Source organism: Hibiscus syriacus, unplaced genomic scaffold (genome assembly GCF_006381635.1).
Source record: "Hibiscus syriacus cultivar Baekdansim isolate YM2019G1 unplaced genomic scaffold, ASM638163v2 tig00110450_pilon, whole genome shotgun sequence".
NCBI classification, from domain to species: Eukaryota; Viridiplantae; Streptophyta; class Magnoliopsida; order Malvales; family Malvaceae; genus Hibiscus; species Hibiscus syriacus.
In genome coordinates, this window is record NW_024062743.1 from 5,303,699 (window position 1) to 5,325,585 (window position 21,887).

At 33.0% G+C, this 21,887-nt stretch overlaps 1 protein-coding gene across 2 annotated transcripts; it reads right to left on the reverse strand.

The window, feature by feature from the left end:
* Nucleotides 1-1,147: 1,147 nt before the first annotated feature.
* LOC120126041 (NEP1-interacting protein-like 1) lies at nt 1,148-2,594 on the reverse strand. Of its 2 annotated transcripts, none has more exons than XM_039144339.1 (4): nt 2,402-2,594; nt 2,135-2,322; nt 1,411-1,563; nt 1,148-1,333 (listed from the first exon to the last, which is right to left on the reverse strand). In XM_039144339.1, the coding sequence occupies exons 1-4, from the start codon at nt 2,541-2,543 to the stop codon at nt 1,211-1,213; spliced, it is 606 nt and encodes a 201-aa protein (XP_039000270.1). In that variant the 5' UTR covers nt 2,544-2,594; the 3' UTR covers nt 1,148-1,210. The 2 variants fall into 2 exon arrangements, with proteins under 2 accessions (XP_039000270.1, XP_039000271.1); XM_039144340.1 differs by having other exon boundaries at nt 1,411-1,503; nt 2,402-2,591.
* Between the last annotated feature and the right edge of the window lie 19,293 nt (nt 2,595-21,887).

A 21,887-nucleotide genomic window follows, 5' to 3' on the forward strand; every position in this document is an offset into this window, starting at 1 on the left:
TAAAATATAGATTGATTTATTATTGTAGTTATATGGATTGATTTATTTTAAATAATTTATTAGTATGGATTGATTTATTTTAAAATATGGATTGATTTATTTTAAATAATTTATTATTGTAGTTGTATGGATTATTTAAATTTCAGTATTGTAAAACTAAAATTATTTAAATCTCAGTATTGCAAAACTCTTTTAAGTTTAAAAAATCAGTTTATTTATATTTTAGTTTATTTATATTTTAGTTCATTTTAGCAGTCTGCAGACGTTAAAAAACAAACAATCTTCTTCTTGCAGACTGCAGACTTTTGGTCCACCTCTTCTGCTGCAGATGCCTGCAAATGTGGTCCGCATACTGCAGACCTTTTACTTCTGTAAAAACAAACACCACCTTAGTGATGAGGCGGAAGAGAAGACATGGAGGCTTGCTGGGAACAGGAGTCAACGCGTGGGAAACACGCATGGATGCTTCTGGAACACCTTGGCGACGGCTGAAATAGGAACACTAGCTAGGGTTTGGCTGTTTCCCAAATCAATTTGGAATGTGGTTTAGTTAACGGGTCTGATGGGTTACATTTAAATGGGCCTGTAATTATTTGTTTGGGTCATTTTTGAGTAATTGGTGATATGTTCAAACTGGGTTGTAATATCAACTCTTGGTATTTTGGACATTGAGACATTTGTAATTTTTTTAGACTTAATCACTGTTATTCGATCTATTGATCGATTAATCTAGTTCAAATACTGCGGAGACGAGGGTAACATTCCTAACCTAGTTTGTTCCATTTGCAAACGTCAAGATTCGAACTCCTGACCTTGTTTAAGAGACCTAGTAATGGAAATAAAATCATTAAGAAACAAAAGTATGGTCCATAATTGGAATTAAAATTTAAACTATCCAAACAATTAATGGCACCTGAGATTCGGATTGAAGCTTAATGACTCGAATAATTAAAGGCACCAATGGTCCACCTTCCAACGTGCAATTTTCTGCTCATTGGAAATTCACTTGTAATTATCCTGACAAAATTAGGGTATTACAAATATATTTTTCAAAATTTACTTTCAGTTAAACAATCAAATACCAACTACAATCGTATACTATCTGAAAAGAATCAAAATTATAAATTTATATTAAAAAAATATTGGGAGTTCGGCCTTTTGTACAGAAATTCTTACTTCCTAGTTAGTGGAAGCTTGTCTACCAGAGTGGTCAAAAATTTCTCCTACATAAAGGGCAAGATTTATGGCTTTTCACCCACTTTTGAAGACACGAAACGTGGAACATATGGTTACATTGCGGCAACCTATGAACAATTTCCCACTGTAAAAATTCCTGCTAAACTTGAAACCCCACCATCAAGGAAACCAATCATTGATGAATTGAAAAACAAAAGTGCGAAAAATGAAAACCTCAAGGCAAATCGAACATGGGATTCTGCTCCTCAATGAATCCCATATATTTTCTTCTGTGATTCTCAGTTTTGGAATATTTTCCATGGAATCCTTTGACAACCCTTCGTTCAAGGAGACTTGGATGAATGTAGTAGACTCATGTACGTTTATCTAAACCCAAGACCAACAAGTAAATACCCTCTTGAGACATAGATTTCCAACGCAAATAATTATAAGAAATTATTTTATTCGTACTCTTGAATATTAAAAATTATTAAATGATTCATTAATTATAATTTTTTTTTTGAATTTATAACTATTAAAAATTATAAAATTATTACTTTACAATCCTTATGTTCTAAAATAATTTTTTTTCGTTAAAAATTTTATGTTTGTCTAAGTGTAATATCAATCTATTTATTAATATATGATAAAATCATATTTTAATGATGTATAGTAATATGATTGTTACTTTAAGTATTAATTTGATGATATAATATTTCAAGTAATTACTAGATAATATAATATAAACAGAGAATCAATCTAAAAAATAAAATTCAAATGATTATATAGTCAGATTTTTATCAGATTAATATCTATTTTAGATAACTGTAAAATTTTTATCTTAACAAAATAATATTTTATAATTTGAAAATTTATATTGGACTTAATAAAAAACACTTTATAATCAATATCGTTTATGGACTTTATCCTTTAAAATAATGGCATTTGGGAATCTTACCGGCTGAAGGAGATGATACCTCGTTGCCAACGCCAAATCATTAGAGCTGCACATTATGAGTGAAATTTTCAACAACTTGATGGACAAAAAAGTACCCTTTATGGCTCCAATTGCGACTCCAGGCATAAAACCCATCTTTGTTTTTGCCCCGACAAAAGCTCCGGTGACGGCCCCCAGCGTTGCTCCAACTGTATATCAATTGCCAGGTTCGGATCAATTTTGGAACTGAAGCGAAAATGTAAAACGAAGGGGGGAAAGGGAACTGACCCACGGCAAAAATGAAGATGAAAATTGCATAAAATAGTTTAGAAATCACTGATGAGGCTGCTGAGCAGCAAAAATCCCTTGTCTCTTCAAGTGGAAAACATGGCATGATAAATGAAGAACAAGGGTGGATGATAAAGTTCATTTGGAGAGGAAGGTTTTTACTGTTTTAGCTGAATGAAAAAAGAAAGATAATGAGAAAATATGGCTACTGAGACTGGATTTAAACAACAGGTCAAGGAAGACCAAGTTTGTGGGAACGGCAATTAGCAGGAATTACGGGAAGGTGAGATTAAGTTCGGTGAATTAATAATTACTTCTCTGTCATTTTTGGCAATCAATAATTATTTAGGCCTGTCGGTGCTGAAACTCACATTGATAAGCTGAAGGGATAAAATAAAGAGAAAATAATCTCAGTGATCAAAAATTTTAGATAATATATGATTTTGATCAATTTTTTTTGGATTTGCGAAAATGATCAATAAAATCGTAATGCGATCTTTAATTCCCATTGCGATATCCACTATCGCAAATTCGCGTTGCATTTCGCGTTGCGAAAGTTGAAAATCGCGTTGCGATTTTTCATTTCGCGTTGCGATAGTCTACAATGTGGTTGCGATTTTCCAAATTCGTTACGATAGTCTACAGTTGTTGTTGCAAAAATCTACAGTTGTCGTTGCGATTTTCCAAATTCGTTGCGATAGTTAAAAAAAAGATTTTGTTTCTTAAGAATTTTCTCTAAAAAGATAGTATCCGCGCAGACGTGTCGAAGACACGTATTACCACGACCACGACCCGACCCGACCCGACCCGAGACAAACGGCGGCGGCTGCGGCGCGCGAGAGTCCCCCTTGTTCTCTATCACTCAACAAAGAAGTGGGAAAGTCAAGCCTTAAATATCATTCCCAGTAGTATTTCCAATACTATGTAGGATTTGAGCATTACCAACACTTGTTCCCAATACTATGTGGGATTGAGCCTTAAATAGTGATATTATTTTTGAATGTTTTGCTTAAAATTGCAATAATCGCGATTGATTATAGATTGACTTTTAATTATGACATATTTAATCGTATAATACTAATGCAATTGGTTGCTCATTCAGTTGTTTTAAGGTGCATGATTGTTAATTGTTTCCTGAATAATCACATTGTATTGGAAACAAGTGTTGGCAATACTCAATCCCACATAGTATTGGAAACACTATTGAGAATGGTATTTAAGGCTTGGCTTTCCCACTTCCTTGTTGAGTGATAGAGAACAAAGGGAACTCTCGCGCGCCGCCGCCGCCGTCCGTCTCGTCTCGTCTCGTCTCGTCTCGGGTCGTGGTCGTGGTCGTGGTCGTGGTAATACGTGTCTTCGATACGTTCGCGCGGATACTATCTTTTTAGAGAAAATTCTTAAGAAACAAAATCTTTTTTTTAACTATCACAACGAATTTTCGTAACGAATTTGGAAAATCGCAACGACAACTGTAGACTATCGCAACAACAACTGTAGACTATCGCAACGAATTTGGAAAAAATTTAATTCATAAAATTAGGTGACACATTTTTTATCAAAATTTCTTAAAAGTCCATAGTTTAGGACTCATCCACAGTCTGAGAGTTTAAAACCGAAAGCTTTGATACCACCAAATGTAACCCCCTAGACCCGACCTGAACGTTAGACCCAAACCTAAACAGTCACGTATCTCATTCAGAGATTATTTTTATATTAAAAATAAACTTATAAAACATTAAAGGTAATACGGAACAAAATATCCAAAACGATAGCCAAACTACATGTCACTAAATACAACTGAAAATATGTAGAGGTGTTCGTTTATACAAAAATAAAAGAAGTTGATCTTCTCTGATGCCAAATCTGCTAGATTACGGTCTGTTGTTATCTGAAAAAGGGTAAAATTTACAGAATGAGCTAAAAAGCCCAGTGTGCTCCATACAGTGTATAAAAACATACTAATAAAATATTCCAGTAAAATCAGTTTATCAAACAAGTTTTTTAAAAAAAAATATGAACACTACCCTCATCCGTCATAAACAAAATGTGTAGGTTCCCCAGAACCATACACCCTTTCACGTCCAGTAAGGCCTTGAGCACAAAGCCGAGGAGCCTGCAAGTATTATTCCTCCAGCAATATTTCCCCCCAATGACAGTAATGAACAAGTATGTATTCGAGTGAAAATGGTGATTAATCCATTAAAACATGAAAATGTTTCATGCTTCAAAATCATATACAGAAATACGGTAATCAGATGTTGGGTAACCAATATTTAGAAATCAGGTATCATGTCATAACAATATTATGAATTATCACCAATCTGAAACAATTCAAATAATATTTTTAAAATAGTAAAATAGCACTATCATGAAACACACCTGTAACAGTATGAGAAATCAGATAAGGAAGCCTACTACTGGTCTGTCGATCACGCTCTGCTGCAGCTCTAGATCCTATGAATTGGAAAATTCCATATTGGAATCCTAATATAAATAATCTTAATCTTTATTTAAATAATTTACGGAAACCTACGAGTAATTCTCGTAGTACGTAGTTTGGACTGATCTGACGAATGGACAACTCCGGACCTAACTAATCCTCGCTCAGGTGAAACACGAGTACCTATATCTTATTGAATTAATTCCCTAACCATATCTCAAATAAATAATAAAAAATGCTAAAATACTAAGCATTTTTGGGTTAACAAGCTTGATTCTGGGATTTCGGGTAAGAATTTTGCAAAACGGACTTCAGAATCAGATTTAGAACGTTGAAAAACATAAAATATGACTTTTTGAAAGTTTGACTTTTTCGTCAAAGTCAAAGTCAAAGTCAACGGGTTTAACTGACGATTTGGAGGCTTTTTGGGTTCGAATTAGGTGAAATGAACCTCAAAAACAGATTCGGGACATCAAAAAATGTCAGAATAGGTATACTCAGAAAAAGTCAATGGTCGTTTAATGGTCGGTCAATGCCGGTCAAAGTTCTGGTCAAAGGTAGTCAACGACAGTCAACGCCGGTCAACGGTAAACGCGATAAATGGTCAACGGGTCGCGTCAACGGGTCGGGTCAGCCGGTTCAGACCGGTCAAACTGGCTTAATGCCATTTCGAAGCTCCCCACGTGCAAGGGCGACGCGTGGGGGCGCGTGCGGCGTGCTCTAGTGTCCTAAAATCACGGAAAATTTTTCTAAAATTATTTTAAGCGATTTTGAGGCACTTACAAAGCTCGGTTCACAATTTTGAACGGTGGAGAGCTCGATTTCAACAAATCCAAAACTTTGACCGCTTTACCACTCTCACGCGCCGCCGCCGCCGCCGTCCGTCTCTTCTCGTCTCGTCTCGTCTCGGGTCAGGTCGGGTCGTGGTCGTGGTCGTGGTCGTGGTCGTGGTAATACGTGTCTTCGACATGTCCGCGCGGATACTATCTTTTTAGAGAAAATTCTTAAGAAACAAAATCTTTTTTTTTTTAACTATCACAACGAATTTGGAAAATCGCAACGACAACTGTAGACTATCGCAACAACAACTGTAGACTATCGCAACGACAACTGTAGACTATCGCAACGCGAACTGGAAAATCGCGAATTTACGATAGTGGAGATCGCAATGCGAATTAGAGATCGCATTGCGCTTTTGTTGGTCATTTTCGCAAATCCAAAAAAAAATTGGTCAAAATCGTATATTATCTGGGATTTTTGGTCACTGAGATTATTTTCTCTAAAATAAAATTATATCAAATGTAATCTGAATATACATCACTTACACAGTACAAAGTACAATAATTGTATTAAAGTAACTAATCTGAATTTAAAGTTATATAAAATCTATTAAAATATTATCATTTGGAATCCATACATTTTTTTCAATGTAATTGAATTATAGTAATGTAGAAGCATAATTGTAATTTAGTTTTTTTCTTAAAAATTAGGTTTTATTTTTAATTAAATTTAATTCATAACTTTTAAAAAATATCAAATTTTAACATTAATCTTTTCTAGAGTTATATTATTTTTATCTTATTATTAATATTATATCTTTTAATCAACTAATCTGAAACGATTCTGTAAAGACTTATTATGAGATATTTCTTAACTTAATTTATATCGTTTATAATATCAAAATTTTAGATGTATGACTTTACTTAAGAAATTGATTGAACAATTATTACTTAGATTAATAATTTTTCTACTAAAATTAAAACATTTTTTCTACTAAAATTAAAACATTAAACTTTTAAATTTACAAAGACGATCATTTATATGATATTGTACATTTACCATATTATTAGTAGTTTTTTTAATACTAGTATATTTTTAAAATTATATTTTACAAAATACATAATAAATAGTGTTAAAAGTAGTTATCTATAATATTAAAAATTATAAAATGATATTTTAATTATGATTAGACCTATGATTATTCTTTATAATAAAAAGGAATAAGTGATGTAAAGGCAAAGAGAGAAAGCGTGGCTCTTGGATAAAGAAATAAAAAGGTTACATATCATTGTCAAAATCGTCGGCTATGATATATTGCAACCCGATATTTTATTAATCACAAACAAAGCAAAAGACGGTTATTTCCTATTGGTGTTCCTTCCAATTCTCTAATTCATTTATCGGAAAGCAACATCTGAGAAAGGATAACATTTGTTAGGTTTATATTTTTTTGAATTAATTATTTGTATCTTATTTATAGATCGACTAATTTAGATTAGGAATTACAGATGCGATGGTGACCTCTCAACTCAGTTTGTTCCATTCGCAAACATCAGGATTCAAACTCTTGACTTTACTTAAGGGACCTAGTACCTCATCCCACTAGATCATCTGGTTGTTGATTGTTAGGTTTATATTTTAATATTTCAATTTCTTTTCTCTATTTTAAAATATATTTTTTTTAATAAATGCGAATAATACTATATGTTATCCCTCCATTAAAAAATGACATAATACTCTCCGTCCAATGACAATAAGATGCACAATTATGGATAGTCCAAGTTGGATTGAATTTTAGTCGATCAAAATTTGGTTCAAATATTTTATTTTGTTGAACATATTTTGATATATAAATATAATTAATATTTTAATAAATTTTAAAATAATATTCGACTCAATCATTTGAATATACAAAATTTTAAGGTTTAAAGCTCTTAATCATTAATCTAACTTAAAATTTTAGCATTTCGATATTAAAATTCAGCATTGAACACCTCAAATAACACATTTATACAATAATGTCCCACAATTATGAAAACTTATAAAATATCCCAATAATGTCCCATGATTCTGAAAACTTGTAAAATAGCCCCTTTTCTAATTCAAGCTTCCAAATTGATTCAAATTGATCTCCAAAACACATAGAACACTTCTAATATCAATTATAGACCATAGGAAATGTTTCGATATTTCCCCCAAATTTCTCCTTATGACCAAACCTACCTAGTACAATAGGACAAGGGTTTCATTCAATTTCAAGCATGAATTCAACCTCCTATGATCAAATTCATGCATTTTGAATCATCACAACATCAAATTGAATCAAAATCAACCAATCTCAACAAACCCTAGCCATGGTCGAATGCTATATAGGTATCTAGACTTAATTTTAACCATCACTTATGCTTGGAAATTAATCTCCAACATCAAAAACATAATAAACTTTCATCAATTCTTCAAAATCCATAAACCCTCCATAAAGCCTAATTTCCAATCTCATCATATAAGCATGTTCACCATGTAATATCTATACCAAATGATAGAGAATTTCATGTAGATTAATTCTCTATATAATAGCTTAATCCAAAAATCAAGTATGTAGCTTCAAAAATCAAAACAAAAATCCTTACCTTGTAGCAATGGAGCTCAGGGCCAAGAGAGGTTGAAGATGATAATTTCTTAATTATTCTAATAATTATCATCTATTACACTTGTATTAATACTAATTGAATTTAAAATTCAATTCATGAGAAATTCTAAAATTACCATTAATAAAACTTGATAAATACAATATGCCATTGCAATCTCTTCCATTAAAATATTCCATAGTCAAATATGAACAAATTTGGCTTTGACTTTCTACTTTATCCATGAAATTTTTAAAAATTGCATTTTAGTAACTAATTTTCCATTGTTCGGTCAAAATCTGATAAATTAACTTTAATTCTACTGATTCATGCTAAATTTCACTAATATAAAATATGTAAATAATATTTCCAACTCTTATCTAGTATCCTTCAATTTTTTGTAAAATTTCGGTTCGATCTGAATATTTGGTTTCTATACCGAACTTTATCGCTTTATAGCTTTTAATAGAAATCTCGTACAAAAAATTTGATTCCCGCAACAATTCTTGTTTTAGGCCAAACTGTTCATTTATATGCTAAAATATATAACTTTTTAAAATTACATTTTTGGTCCCTAAACCTTTACAAAGTTTATACTTTAACCACCAAATTTTCAAAACTTACATTTTAGTCACTAACCAAAAGTTGGGGTATCATACTGATACTCCTTTTGTTTTGTGAAAACAGTAAGTAAATTGGTATTGATACTCGTTCAGTATCAATATTACTTATAATAGTAGTATTGTTGAAACATTTTGATATTTCGATATAACAAATTAAGTTAAATGGATTTTAAGATTTTCCAAATGATTTTCTAAGTATATTCGATATAACTATTCGAATATCAAAACATTACTCCAAATATTTCAAAAATCATTTTTAATCCTTACTTAAGTGTAAAATTAAGTTTTAATCATAAAACAATTTCAAAATAATTTTACAAAGTATTTCGAACCAATTCAAAGCCAAAAATTACAGATTGCTCAGAGGGAACCGATTCCCCTCCATAGGAGGAACCGATTCCCCCCTGAATGGTTTGGCCCCGAGATTTCCAGAATGCTCGGAGGGAACCGATTCCCCCCATAGGAGGAACCGATTCCCCCCTAAACAGTTTTGCTCCGAGAATTCCAGTATGCTTGGAGGGAACCGATTCCCCCCAAGGGGGTACCGATTCCCCCTTGTACAACGGTCGAAATATTTGAAATTTTACACTTAGGAACCGATTCCCTTCAAGGGGGAACCGATTCCCCCCACGCTCCAAGCTGTTTTATTAAATGTTTTCACACTAAAACGGCTATAATATCTTCTCTAATCATCCCCAACGTTCAGAAGTGATCCAAGGTGTATTTAAGCAAGCTTAGAAGCCATTGATCAATAACAAGAAACATCAAGCAACTAGAATCAAGAGAGAATCAAAGAGAAAGCATCAAACCTCAAGTTTGAGCATTTCAAGCCTATTTTCATTCAATATTCATTTTGCTTTCAAGAACACTTTTTGTGCTCAATTGTATTCATCTTTGAGTGTTCTTTTCTTTGTTCTAGAATTGTGCAAACATCTTACCTTGTGAGGTTTTCTTGTAAGTTTGCAAATTTGTAATCTTCTCTTTGAGAAAAGAGTGTTCTCAAGAGTTGGGGTATACTCTTGAGGGAATTGTAAGGTTATCTCTTTGGCCTCAAAAGAAAGAACAAATTAGTGAATTTGTTGGAAAATCCTTAGTGTGGATAGCTAAGGTAGTGGACGTAGACTTTGTTTGAGAAAGTCGAACCACTGTAATCGCTATGCAATTACTTTCAATTTTCTGCAAAAGCTTCCACAAAATTTTTTATTGCCAATTCACCCCCCCTCTTGGCCAATTTCGTCATTCGATTAACTCAACAATTGGTATCAGAGCCTAACTCATTTGAAGGTTTAATCACCTCTTGAGTCGATTCGGGAAGAGTTATATCGATTATTAAAGTCATCAATGGCCTCCGCTTCGAACTTCGACTCCGGTCTCGATTCGATGCCCGTCAACAAGCCTCCTTTCTTCAATGGAGCTAACTATGCCTATTGGAAGAATAGAATGATGTACTTCATTCAAGCAAGTGACATGGGAGCATGGAATGCTGTAGAAGAAGGATACATCAAACCTCTCACTCATCCAAGGTTGTGGAGTGAAGGAGAGACAAGAATGTTCCAGCTCAACTCCAAAGCCATCCATATTATTTTTTGTGCTCTTGGACCAGATGAATACGGAAGAGTTTCATCGTGTACAACCGCCAAAGAAATATGGGACAAACTTCAAGTCACACATGAAGGTACAGATGAGGTAAAGAAATCAAAAATTAGTATTCTAACGCATAGCTATGAAAATTTCAGGATGAAACCAAATGAAGACATCAAAGCTATGACGGATAGATTTTCAACGATTGTCAATGGTCTCAAATCATATGGAGAGATCATCTCAAATGAAAAGCTTGTGAGGAAGTTAGTCTACTCCCTCCCAAAATCATGGCAATCAAAGAAGACGGCAATCATCGAGTCTAAGGACTTATCGTCCTTAACTCTTGAAGAACTTATCGGTTCACTCCTCACTCATGAGATGATGCTTGAAGATGAGGTGGACCTTGATAAAGTTGAAAAGACACCAAAGGAAAAGGAGAAGAAGAAAAATATTGGAGTTGCTCTCAAATCCACAAAATGAGAGTGATTCTAATGATGATGATGATGACGAGGAAATGGCATTGTTTGCCAAACGGTTCAGAAAAATGATGAGACCTTACCGAGGAAGAAAATTCAAACGAAACGAAGGCCTCAAAGATGAACCAAAAGAGAAGGACCCGATCATTTTCTATGAATGCAAAAAGCCAGGGCATGTCAAATATGATTGCCCACAATTGAAGAAGAAGGGTCAATCAAAGAATAAGCACAAGGCTCATGTGGCTACATGGAGCGATGAAGAAGGTTCCGATGAAGAAGAACAAGAAGTAGCAAACTTGTGCTTAATGGCATTTGGGGAAGATTCTAAGGTAACCTCTAACTCATCTGATTTTGATGATTTATCTTATGATGAGCTATTAGAGGAATATAATGGGTTGGCTTCGGATTATGAGAAATTATTTTTAAAATATAAAAATGATGTTTCAAAGTTGAAAAATGAAAATAAACTCATATCCAAAACCAACAATGATCTTGAAAGTAAAATCAAAGATTTGCAAATCAAACTAGAAGAGTTTGAAAAGAAAAATTTAGATTGCAAAATTTACTTTCAAAGGTCAATGATGATCATCAAAAGAAAATTGATGATCTTAAAACTTCTTTTGATAAAGTTGGAACAAAGCGTTTTGAAAAAGGGGAAAATTCAAAATCCAACTTTGTTAGAAAAAGTTTTAGAAACTACAATCATAGAGGTCCCCAAAGAACCTCTAATGGAAAAATCATTAGAAGTATGTGGGTTCCTAAAGAACTCATTACTACTAAAGATAAAAATATCCTACACAAATGGATACCTAAGGGGACTAGGATTTTGGAAACTAATGAATATGGACCCAAAAGAATTTGGGTACCAAAAATCAAAAATTAATCTATGTTTGTAGGGAAAGGAGCATTGCTACAAGGCACGGGAAACAAATTCAAATTCATGGTACCTTGATAGTGGATGCTCAAGACATATGACCGGAGACAAAAGCCGATTCATTGAGCTTAACGCCAAAAATGGAGGAGAAGTGACTTTTGGAGACAATTCAAAAGGTTACATTGAAGGTATTGGTACAATAGGTAATACCTCTTCCATATAAATTAAGAATGTTTTATATGTGAATGGATTAAAGCATAATCTATTGAGTATTAGTCAATTATGCGATAAAGGATTCAATGTCTTATTTGAAATTAATGGTTGTAAAGTCATTGACATTGCATCTAATCGGATTATGCTTGTTGGTCATAGAATAGGAAACATTTACATGGTGCATTTAGATTCTATTGATATGACTAATTTGTGCCTAGTTGCTAAGGATGAACATGATAGTTGGTTATGGCATAGGAGACTAGGACATGCTAGTATGAGTGTTTTGCAACGGTTAATTCAAGGAGACTTAGTAAGAGGGTTGCCTAAGCTTAAATTTGATAAAGATAAAATATGTGATGCTTGTGCTAAAGGAAAACAAAAACGAGTTTCTTTTAAATCTATTAATGATGTATCAACTAGTAGAGTATTACAATTGATCCATTTAGATCTTTTTGGGCCAACTAGAACTACTAGCTTGGGAGGAAAACAATATGCATTTGTCTTGATAGATGACTATTCTAGATACACTTGGGTTCTATTCTTAAGTACTAAAGATGAAGCATTAGAAAATTTCATCACATCTTCAAAAATAATCCAAAATGAAAAAGGTTACTCTATCACTAGTGTTAGAAGTGATCATGGAACTGAATTTGAAAATCTTGGATTTATTGAGTTTTGTAATTCTAATGGTATTAGCCACAATTTTTCAGCACCTAGAACCCCTCAACAAAATGGAGTTGTTGAGAGGAAAAATTGAACTTTAGAAGAAATGGCTAGAACCATGCTTTGTGAAAATAATTTGCCAAAATATTTTTGGGCGGAAGCCACAAATACCGCTTGTTATGTTGTAAATCGAGTAATGATTAGGCCAATTTTAAAGAAAACTCCATATGAAATTATCATAAATAAAAAGCCTAACATTAGATATTTTCATCCTTTTGGATGTAAATGTTTTGTTTTAAACAACGGTAAAGAAAATCTTGGTAAATTTGATGCTAAAAGTGATGAAGGAATTTTTCTGGGTTATTCCTTAAATTCTAAAGCTTATCGTGTATTTAATAAAAGAACTTTAGTTGTAGAAGAGTTTATACATGTTGTTTTCGATGATAATCCCCTTCCGAGGAAGGATTCTTCTGTTAATGATGATGTAGGTATTGTACAAGCAAATGACGTTAGACATGACGTTGGAGAATCATCATCAAAGGAAGAAACAAAAGATGAGGAAACTCATGATCCCCTCGAGAATCCAACCATTGAAGAAAGGGAAGTATCTTTTCCAAGAGAGTAAAACTATGTCAAAGATGGTGAAATTATAGGTGATCCATCAAAAGGGGTAACTACTCGATCTTCTCTTAGAAATATCTGTAATTATGTTGCATTTATTTCATGCATAGAGCCTAAGAACATCAAATAAGCATTAAAAGATGAACATTGGATTATGGCTATGCAAGAAGAATTAAATCAATTTGAGAGAAGTAAAGTATGGACATTAGTTGAAAGGCCTAGTAATAAATCTACTGTAGGTACTAGATGGGTTTTTAGAAATAAACTTGATGAAAGTGGTAATATAGTGAGAAACAAGGCTAGACTTGTTGCTCAAGGGTATACTCAAGAAGAGGGCATAGACTACGATGAAACATACGCTCCCGTAGCTAGGATGGAAGCAATTAGAATGTTATTAGCATTTGCATGTTTTCATGAATTTAAATTATATCAAATGGATGTTAAAAGTGCATTTTTAAATGGTTTTATAAAAGAAGAAGTGTATGTGGAACAACCTCCAGGTTTTGAAGATTCAATTTTTCCGAATTATGTTTTTAAATTGACAAAAGCTCTTTATGGTTTAAAACAAGCTCCTAGAGCTTGGTATGAAAGATTGTCAAATTTTTTAATTGGAAAAGGGTTTTCAAAAAGAAAGGTTGACACTACATTATTTTTAAAGCATAAAGGTAAAGATTTATTAGTAGTACAAATTTATGTTGATGATATAATATTTGGTTCTACTAATGATGTTCTTTGCGAAGAATTTTCTAAGCTAATGCAAAGTGAGTTCGAGATGAGCATGATGGGGGAGCTCTCATATTTCTTGGGGCTCCAAATCAAGCAAAGAAAAGATGGCATCTTCATCAGTCAAGCTAAGTACGTCAAAGATATACTCAAGAAATTTGGACTGGAAAATGGGAAACCTCATAACACTCCAATGAGCTCTTCAACAAAGCTTGACTTAGATGAAGGAGGTAAATGTGTAGATGTTAAATTATATAGGTCAATGATTGGCTCTTTGCTTTATCTAACTGCAAGTAGACCGGACATTATGTTTAGTGTTTGCTTATGTGCTAGATTTCAATCATGTCCTAAGGAATCACATTTACTAGCTGTTAAGAGAATCTTTATATACCTTAAGGACACTCCTAGTTTAGGACTTTGGTATCCTAGAGACTCTAGCTTTAGCTTGCATGCTTTTTCTGATGCGGATTATGGAGGATGCAAATTAGATAGGAAAAGCACCTCCGGTACTTGCCAATTCCTTGGAAATATGCTGATTTCTTGGTTTTCAAAGAAACAAAATTGTGTTGCATTATCTACCACTGAAGCCGAATACATTTCAGCTGGTAGTTGCTGTGCACAAGTTTTATGGATGAAACAACAACTTTTTGATTATGGAATTGAAGTAGGTACTATTCCTATCAAGTGTGACAATACTAGTGCTATTTGTCTCACTAAAAATCCCATCCAACACTCTAGAACTAAACACATTGAAATAAGACATCACTTCATTAGAGACCATGTCACTAAGGAAGATGTAGTTCTAGAATTTGTTGATACTTTGCACCAATTAGCGGATATCTTTACAAAACCCTTAGACAAGGAAAGATTTTGGACACTTAGGAGAGAATTAGGTTTGACCAACCTATCTTCACTTAGTGTTTAAAATAATTTTAGCACTTCTAATAAATACTGAAAAATGCTTACTATAATAATTTTTGATTGCATTCTTGCTATTAGTTAGGGGGAGTTTGTGATTCTTAGTGAAAATTAATTTTATGTTCAAAAATCGATTAAAGATTAATTTAATTGTTTGAACATAATTAATTTTTGATATATGAGTTGCCAATACCACTAGAAAAGATTAGTTTAGCATTATGTGCTTAAAAAATCGGATTTTAGCATTTTGGTGCAGAGGGAATCGATCCCCCCTTGAGGGAACCGATTCCCCCTTTGAAGGGGAACCGATTCCCCCCCACAGGGGAATCGATACCCCCTGGGGTTCTGTTAAAATCGGGCAGAACACCCCCAAAACCCCAAAACCCTTCTCTCCCTCTCTTCCGCCGTTCTTCATCTCCTACACCCTCAAATCTCCATTCTTGCCTCAAATCATCGATATTAATCGGAATTCAAATCAAATATCATCTTCTAAACCTGTTGAAATCATTAAAGTCGTGCAAACAACATCTAAATCTCCTCAATCTTCATCTTTCAAGGTAATTTTTCTAAACTATCTATTTCATTATTTTTGAACATAGGATTAGTTGTAATTAGTTCTAGGTTGAAATAGTGATCGGGCATTGATTGTTTAGTGAATAGAAACTAGATGTTACAACTAATTTCATCAAAAACACAAGAATTTTCAAAAACTTTTAAATTTTCGAAATTAATAAAAAAATGTTTTTCAAATTATTGTGTTTTGATTAAATTATGTTGTTATTATAAAAACTATACATATATTGTTTCTCAAAACCATATTTTTCAAAAGTTTCTCAAAAACTTTGCACATTAGGATTGATTTAGAGAACCTTGAAATATTGAGGACTCAATTGAGTTTTGGGATTAATTGAATTGCATACATTTGTTTTAAAATTGCAGGTTATTCTATCTATTCCGATTTCCTTCACCATGTCAAATCCTAAACGTCCTAGGTCTTCATCTAGTCGTTCTAGTCGTCAACCAAATCCTCCTCCAAATCCTCCTTCTATTCCAATTTCTAATCCCAATCCCACTGATCCTAACTTGACTATCCAAAATTCGTGTTTCAATCATCCTGGGTCTAGAAATCACCGATATTGGTATTATCAATATTTCGATTCTTACAAAATCCGGGAAGAACATATTCCTTCTCGTCAAGCTATGTTAGCTATCGATTTTAAATATCTTCCCATTTTACAAGAATGGAAATTTGATAAACTATTTGATCTTGAACCCATCGTTTACCATCAACTTGTTCGTATATTCTACTCTTATGCCGTTTGTGTTAAAAATCAAGATGAAACCGAAACCATAGGATTCGTTCCTACCTTCTAGGACAATTCTTATATATTGACCCGGCATATATAGCCAATACATTTGGATTAGATAATGATGGTATTTCGAATGAAAAACAAATTTTAGGTTCTCGTTATAAAAGAAGAGATAGTGCGAGTGTCTTAGACCTACATGAGCGTTTTCTTCATCTAATGATTTCTTGGTGGTTTCGACCATCCGGAGGTCGTTATTCTACTCTTAGAGCTTTGGATCTTTGGTGGTTACATTGTTTCGAAAACCATATTAAAATTAACCTACCTCAGATTATTTTTGCTGAAATTGTTGAAACCGTAAATCTTGTTCCTAACAAGAAACTCTGTTCATCTCTAGTTTACGGTTGCTTTTTGAGTAATCTGTTTTCCAAAGCTGGGCTTAGAGTCGGTCTAGATGCCGTTTTTCCTCTTAAGAAACAAATCAATCTTCTTTCCTTAACGAGAGCGGGATGGGTAAAGAACAAAGAAACCGGTGAATGGGTTCGATCTTCTACTCCGGGAGCTAGTTCTTCACAAGCTCCACCCGAAGCTGACGAAGATCCCGAGCTTGAGCAATTAATGCAAGATATCGATGAAGCCGAAGATGAGCCTGATCAGCCCGAAGAGCAGCCCGAGGAGCAAGCACAACAAACGCATCAAATGCCTCCAAATTTTCAATCCTTTATGGAGACATTCGATTTCCGATACGCTACCATGGACTTGCGCTTTTCCTCTATAGAGTCTCATTTATCCACAATGGGAGCTCAACAATTAGAGATTCTTCGGGAGATGCGTGCAAACAATGAATCAACCAACGCTCGTATCAATGAACTCACACACGAGATGGCCGCTATGCGAGCCCGTTTTCCTCCTACCGATCCGGATGCTTGATTATGTGCTTAGTTTTAAAAACTTTGAACAAAAAGAATATTGTTTCAACTTTTTGAATATTTTGGATTGTTTGATTTTGTGGATTGTTGGATTTTGGATTTATTAATGGTGTGAACTTATATGTTAGGTGTTTTATTCATTTTTGCATCATTTACATCATCATTAGCAAATATGACCAATTTTGCCATATCACATTATTTATGAATATTGATTTATGAAACTAATGGCTAACCTCTCTTTTAATTGTGATCTTAGCAGCTTAAGCTTATAATTAATAAATCAATTGGCTAAATGATTTCAAAACCTTGTTTTGCAATGTCTTTTTGATTTAACAAAAAGGGGGAGAAGAATAGGTTGTGTTAAATGTTTTACATAATAAATTGAAGAAGTGTTAAAGTAAGGGGGAATAATTTCAAAACTTGATTTCAAAATCTTAAAATTACTAAAATGTTTTGTTATATCAAAAAGGGGGAGATTGTTGAAACATTTTGATATTTCGATATAACAAATTAAGTTAAATGGATTTTAAGATTTTCCAAATGATTTTCTAAGTATATTCGATATAACTATTCGAATATCAAAACATTACTCCAAATATTTCAAAAATCATTTTTAATCCTTACTTAAGTGTAAAATTAAGTTTTAATCATAAAACAATTTCAAAATAATTTTACAAAAGTATTTCGAACCAATTCAAAGCCAAAAATTACAGATTGCTCAGAGGGAACCGATTCCCCTCCATAGGAGGAACCGATTCCCCCCCTGAATGGTTTGGCCCCGAGATTTCCAGAATGCTCGGAGGGAACTGATTCCCCCCATAGGAGGAACCGATTCCCCCCTAAACAGTTTTGCTCCGAGAATTCCAGTATGCTCGGAGGGAACCGATTCCCCCCAAGGGGGTACCGATTCCCCCCTTGTACAACGGTCGAAATATTTGAAATTTTACACTTAGGAACCGATTCCCTTCAAGGGGGAACCGATTCCCCCCACGCTCCAAGCTGTTTTATTAAATGTTTTCACACTAAAACGGCTATAATATCTTCTCTAATCATCCCCAACGTTCAGAAGTGATCCAAGGTGTATTTAAGCAAGCTTAGAAGCCATTGATCAATAACAAGAAACATCAAGCAACTAGAATCAAGAGAGAATCAAAGAGAAAGCATCAAACCTCAAGTTTGAGCATTTCAAGCCTATTTTCATTCAATATTTTTTGCTTTCAAGAACACTTTTGTGCTCAATTGTATTCATCTTGAGTGTTCTTTTCTTTGTTCTAGAATTGTGCAAACATCTTACCTTGTGAGGTTTTCTTGTAAGTTTGCAAATTGTAATCTCTCTTTGAGAAAAGAGTGTTCTCAAGAGTTGGGGTATACTCTTGAGGGAATTGTAAGGTTATCTCTTTGGCCTCAAAAGAAAGAACAAATTAGTGAATTTGTTGGAAAATCCTTAGTGTGGATAGCTAAGGTAGTGGACGTAGACTTTGTTTGAGAAAGTCGAACCATTGTAAATCGCTGTGCAATTACTTTCAATTTTCTGCAAAAGCTTCCACAAAATTTTTTATTGCCAATTCACCCCCCTCTTGGCCAATTTCGTCATTCGATTAACTCAACAAGTATAGATACCCCACTTGGTAGTACTGATACCACCCTTATGGTTTTGAAATATGACAAATTCTAATAAGCTATTTTGGTATTGATACTCATCCAATATTGATACTACGTATACCAATATTACTGATAATCCTTTAATCAACACTTATACTTGTCTTTCCCCAACGATTATATTTTTTAAATTAATGCATGTAGTATTGATACTCCAAGCCCGAGTATCGTTACTTCAATCGTCTGTATATCATTTATTTGTGGGAAAAATTCATCCCAATGACTCTATTAACTCTCACAACAATCCAACTACTGGAATTAAATGAGGGAGTATAAAAGCAAGAATTTAAGTCATATGTAAAGTAAAGAGATCACAAAGAAAATCAAAGCAATCAAATAAAGTCAATATTCTCAAACATTCATTTTTCTTTCAAAGAACACTATTGTACTTCTTTTTTATTTATTTCTCAAGTGTGTTCTTCTATTTTATTTATTTCTCAAGTGTTTTTATTTGCTCTAGAATTGTGCAAACATTTTCCATGTGATGTTTTTCTAAGTTTGCAATTTGTACTTTTCTCTTTGAGAGAGTGTCTCAAGAATTTAAGGTATAATTTTTGAGATAGTTGTAAGGTTACAACTTATCCTTAAAGGTTACTAGAAGTTAGTGAATTTGTGAAAATCCTTAGTGTGGATTCTTAAGAAAGTGAACGTAGAGTTTGGTTGAGAAAGTCAAACCACTCCAAATTCTTATGTTCAATCTTTTTATCTTTCTATTTGCTTCCACCAAATTTTTAATTTTTCCAATTCATTCCCTCTTGGCTATTGTATTCATTCGATTGACTCAAAAATTAGTATTAGAGCTTAACTCATTTATTATTTAATCACCTCTTAAGGAGATCTTAGAAGAGTTCAATCATCTTTCAAGTCGACCATGATATTTACTTTAGATTTTGACATTGTTAAAGATTCTCAACCTATCAACAAGCTTAGATTTCAATGGAGCTAACTATGTCTACTGGAAGAATATGATGAAACTATTTATTCAAGCAAGCAATTTGAGAGCATATAGCACAATAAAGATTGGTTATACTACTCCAACTAGAAATATAGAGGAGTAGAAAGAAGAATAGAGAAAAATGTTACAAATCAATGCTAAAGTCATGCACATTCTATTTTGTCCACTCGTCCCCGATGAATATGGGAGAGAGTCATCTTGTTGCAATACTAAGGAAGTTTGTGATAAGCTTGAAGATACACATGAACAAAAAAATGAGGTAAGAGAAAGTAAAATTAATCTTCTAAATCATAATTATGAAAACTTCAAGATGAGATCAGATGAAGACATCAAAACTATGATCGACAATTTTTTTATTATAGTCAATGGTCTCGAAGGATTTAGAGAGTTCATCCCAAATAAAAAGTTGGTTAGAAATATGATATATAGTCTTCCTAAATCATGGAAATCCAAGAAAATTGCCATAGTTGAAGTAAAGAATTTAAAGACTCTTACTCTAGCCAAGCTCATTGGATATTTACTTGCTCATGAGATGATGATGAAGGAAGAAAAATAGCAAGTAAAGAAAGATGAAGAAAAGAAATAAATGGAGAATAAGAAGAAGATTGACATTGCACTTAAACTTAACGAACATATCTTAAGTGTTCTAGGATTATGCAAACATTTTTCTTATGAGGTTTTTCTAAGTTTGCAATTTGTAATTTTCTCTTTGAGAGTGTCAGAAGAATTTGAGTCATAATTTTTTAGGGAGTTGTAAGGCTACAACTTATCCCCAAATGTTACTCCAAAGTAGAAAATTTGTGAAAATTCTTAGTGTGAATAGCTAAGGTAGTAGATGTAGACTTTGGTTGAGAAAGTCAAACCATTCTAAATTCTTGTGTTCAATATTTTTATCTTGTTATTTGCTTTCACCAAATTTTTTAATTACCGATTCATTCCATCTTGGCTACTTTATTGATTCGATTAACTCATCGTATTCTTTCATTTATTATTTGACTCGATCAGAGTTTAAAAAGGTTTCATCTAACTTGAATTTTAGGGTAAGAACGCACATTGATTTGCTACAAAATTTTTCATATATATTAAGTAAAATGGAAATATAACTGAAAAAAAATAAAGATAGAGATATTATTGTAATTGTCCTTAAATATATAAGTGAACTCATCTCTATGTACAACCAATACTACTTTTCATGAATAGTATGAGATGATTATAATGTAATATATGTTATAATTTTTCTTAACCATTGAGCACACAGTTATTCTAACTCAAGATCTCTAAAATAAATAACATTATCTTTAATCATTGATGTCAATTTATAAGTTCACAACAAGTGATAAATTAATTTAAATTTTTTTTTATTGTATTCCGACTTATGAATCTTAGTAAGACATACAATTAATTACAGTTTCAAACATTTATAACTTCTGTCTAGAAATAGTAATATGTATTTGCAATTTGCAATTACAACTTTATCTTATCTTAAAAAAATTAACTGGACAACGTAGGGTTTGACCTAAGTAAGGAGGACTAACAAATCGACCTAATTTAAAAAAGTGCGTCGTCGTCTCATAGCTCCCAAAGGTCAGCTGGCCTACCTAGGTACATCAAGACCAAAAATAAGGCCGCCCGCATTTCTATTTCTACTTCTACCGGACGCCCACTTAATTCCATTAAGTCGATAACTTGAGGAACTAGAAGTGCTCGTGCAACTACTATAAACAGTCTCTCAATATATCCAAGGCATATAATTAAATTTTAAAATTTAAAAGAATTTAAATATAATTTTATTATTAAATTAATTATAAAGGAAATATTTATTAAAGAAACAATTTTATCATTTTGGGACCAAAACTGGGTTCAAATCATGGAAATTACAAATAGAGCAAATTGGATTGAAATAGTCTCATAACTAATTTTTTATAAGTTGTTATTTATTTTCACAACACTCATAAACTTCTAAAAGGAATTATTTTCTTATTTTATTTCACCTTCCATAGTCTATCTCTACTGTAACGTAACTCTTTAAAAAAAGGACTTTAACGATGCTCCTAAAGCTATCCTATATCAAATGCTCAACTCCAATACTTATTCATA

Bases quoted from the DNA above. Each gene is read 5' to 3' on its own strand.
- LOC120126041 (XM_039144339.1), bottom strand. From the start codon at position 2,543: ATGAACTTTATCATCCACCCTTGTTCTTCATTTATCATGCCATGTTTT. The intron at 1,564-2,134 runs GTAAGATTCCCA...TCTTGGGTTTAG, and splicing joins GGTATCATCTCCTTCAGCCG to ATAAACGTACATGAGTCTAC. The intron at 1,334-1,410 runs GTTTTCATTTTT...CAAGTTTAGCAG, and splicing joins CATGTTCGATTTGCCTTGAG to GAATTTTTACAGTGGGAAAT.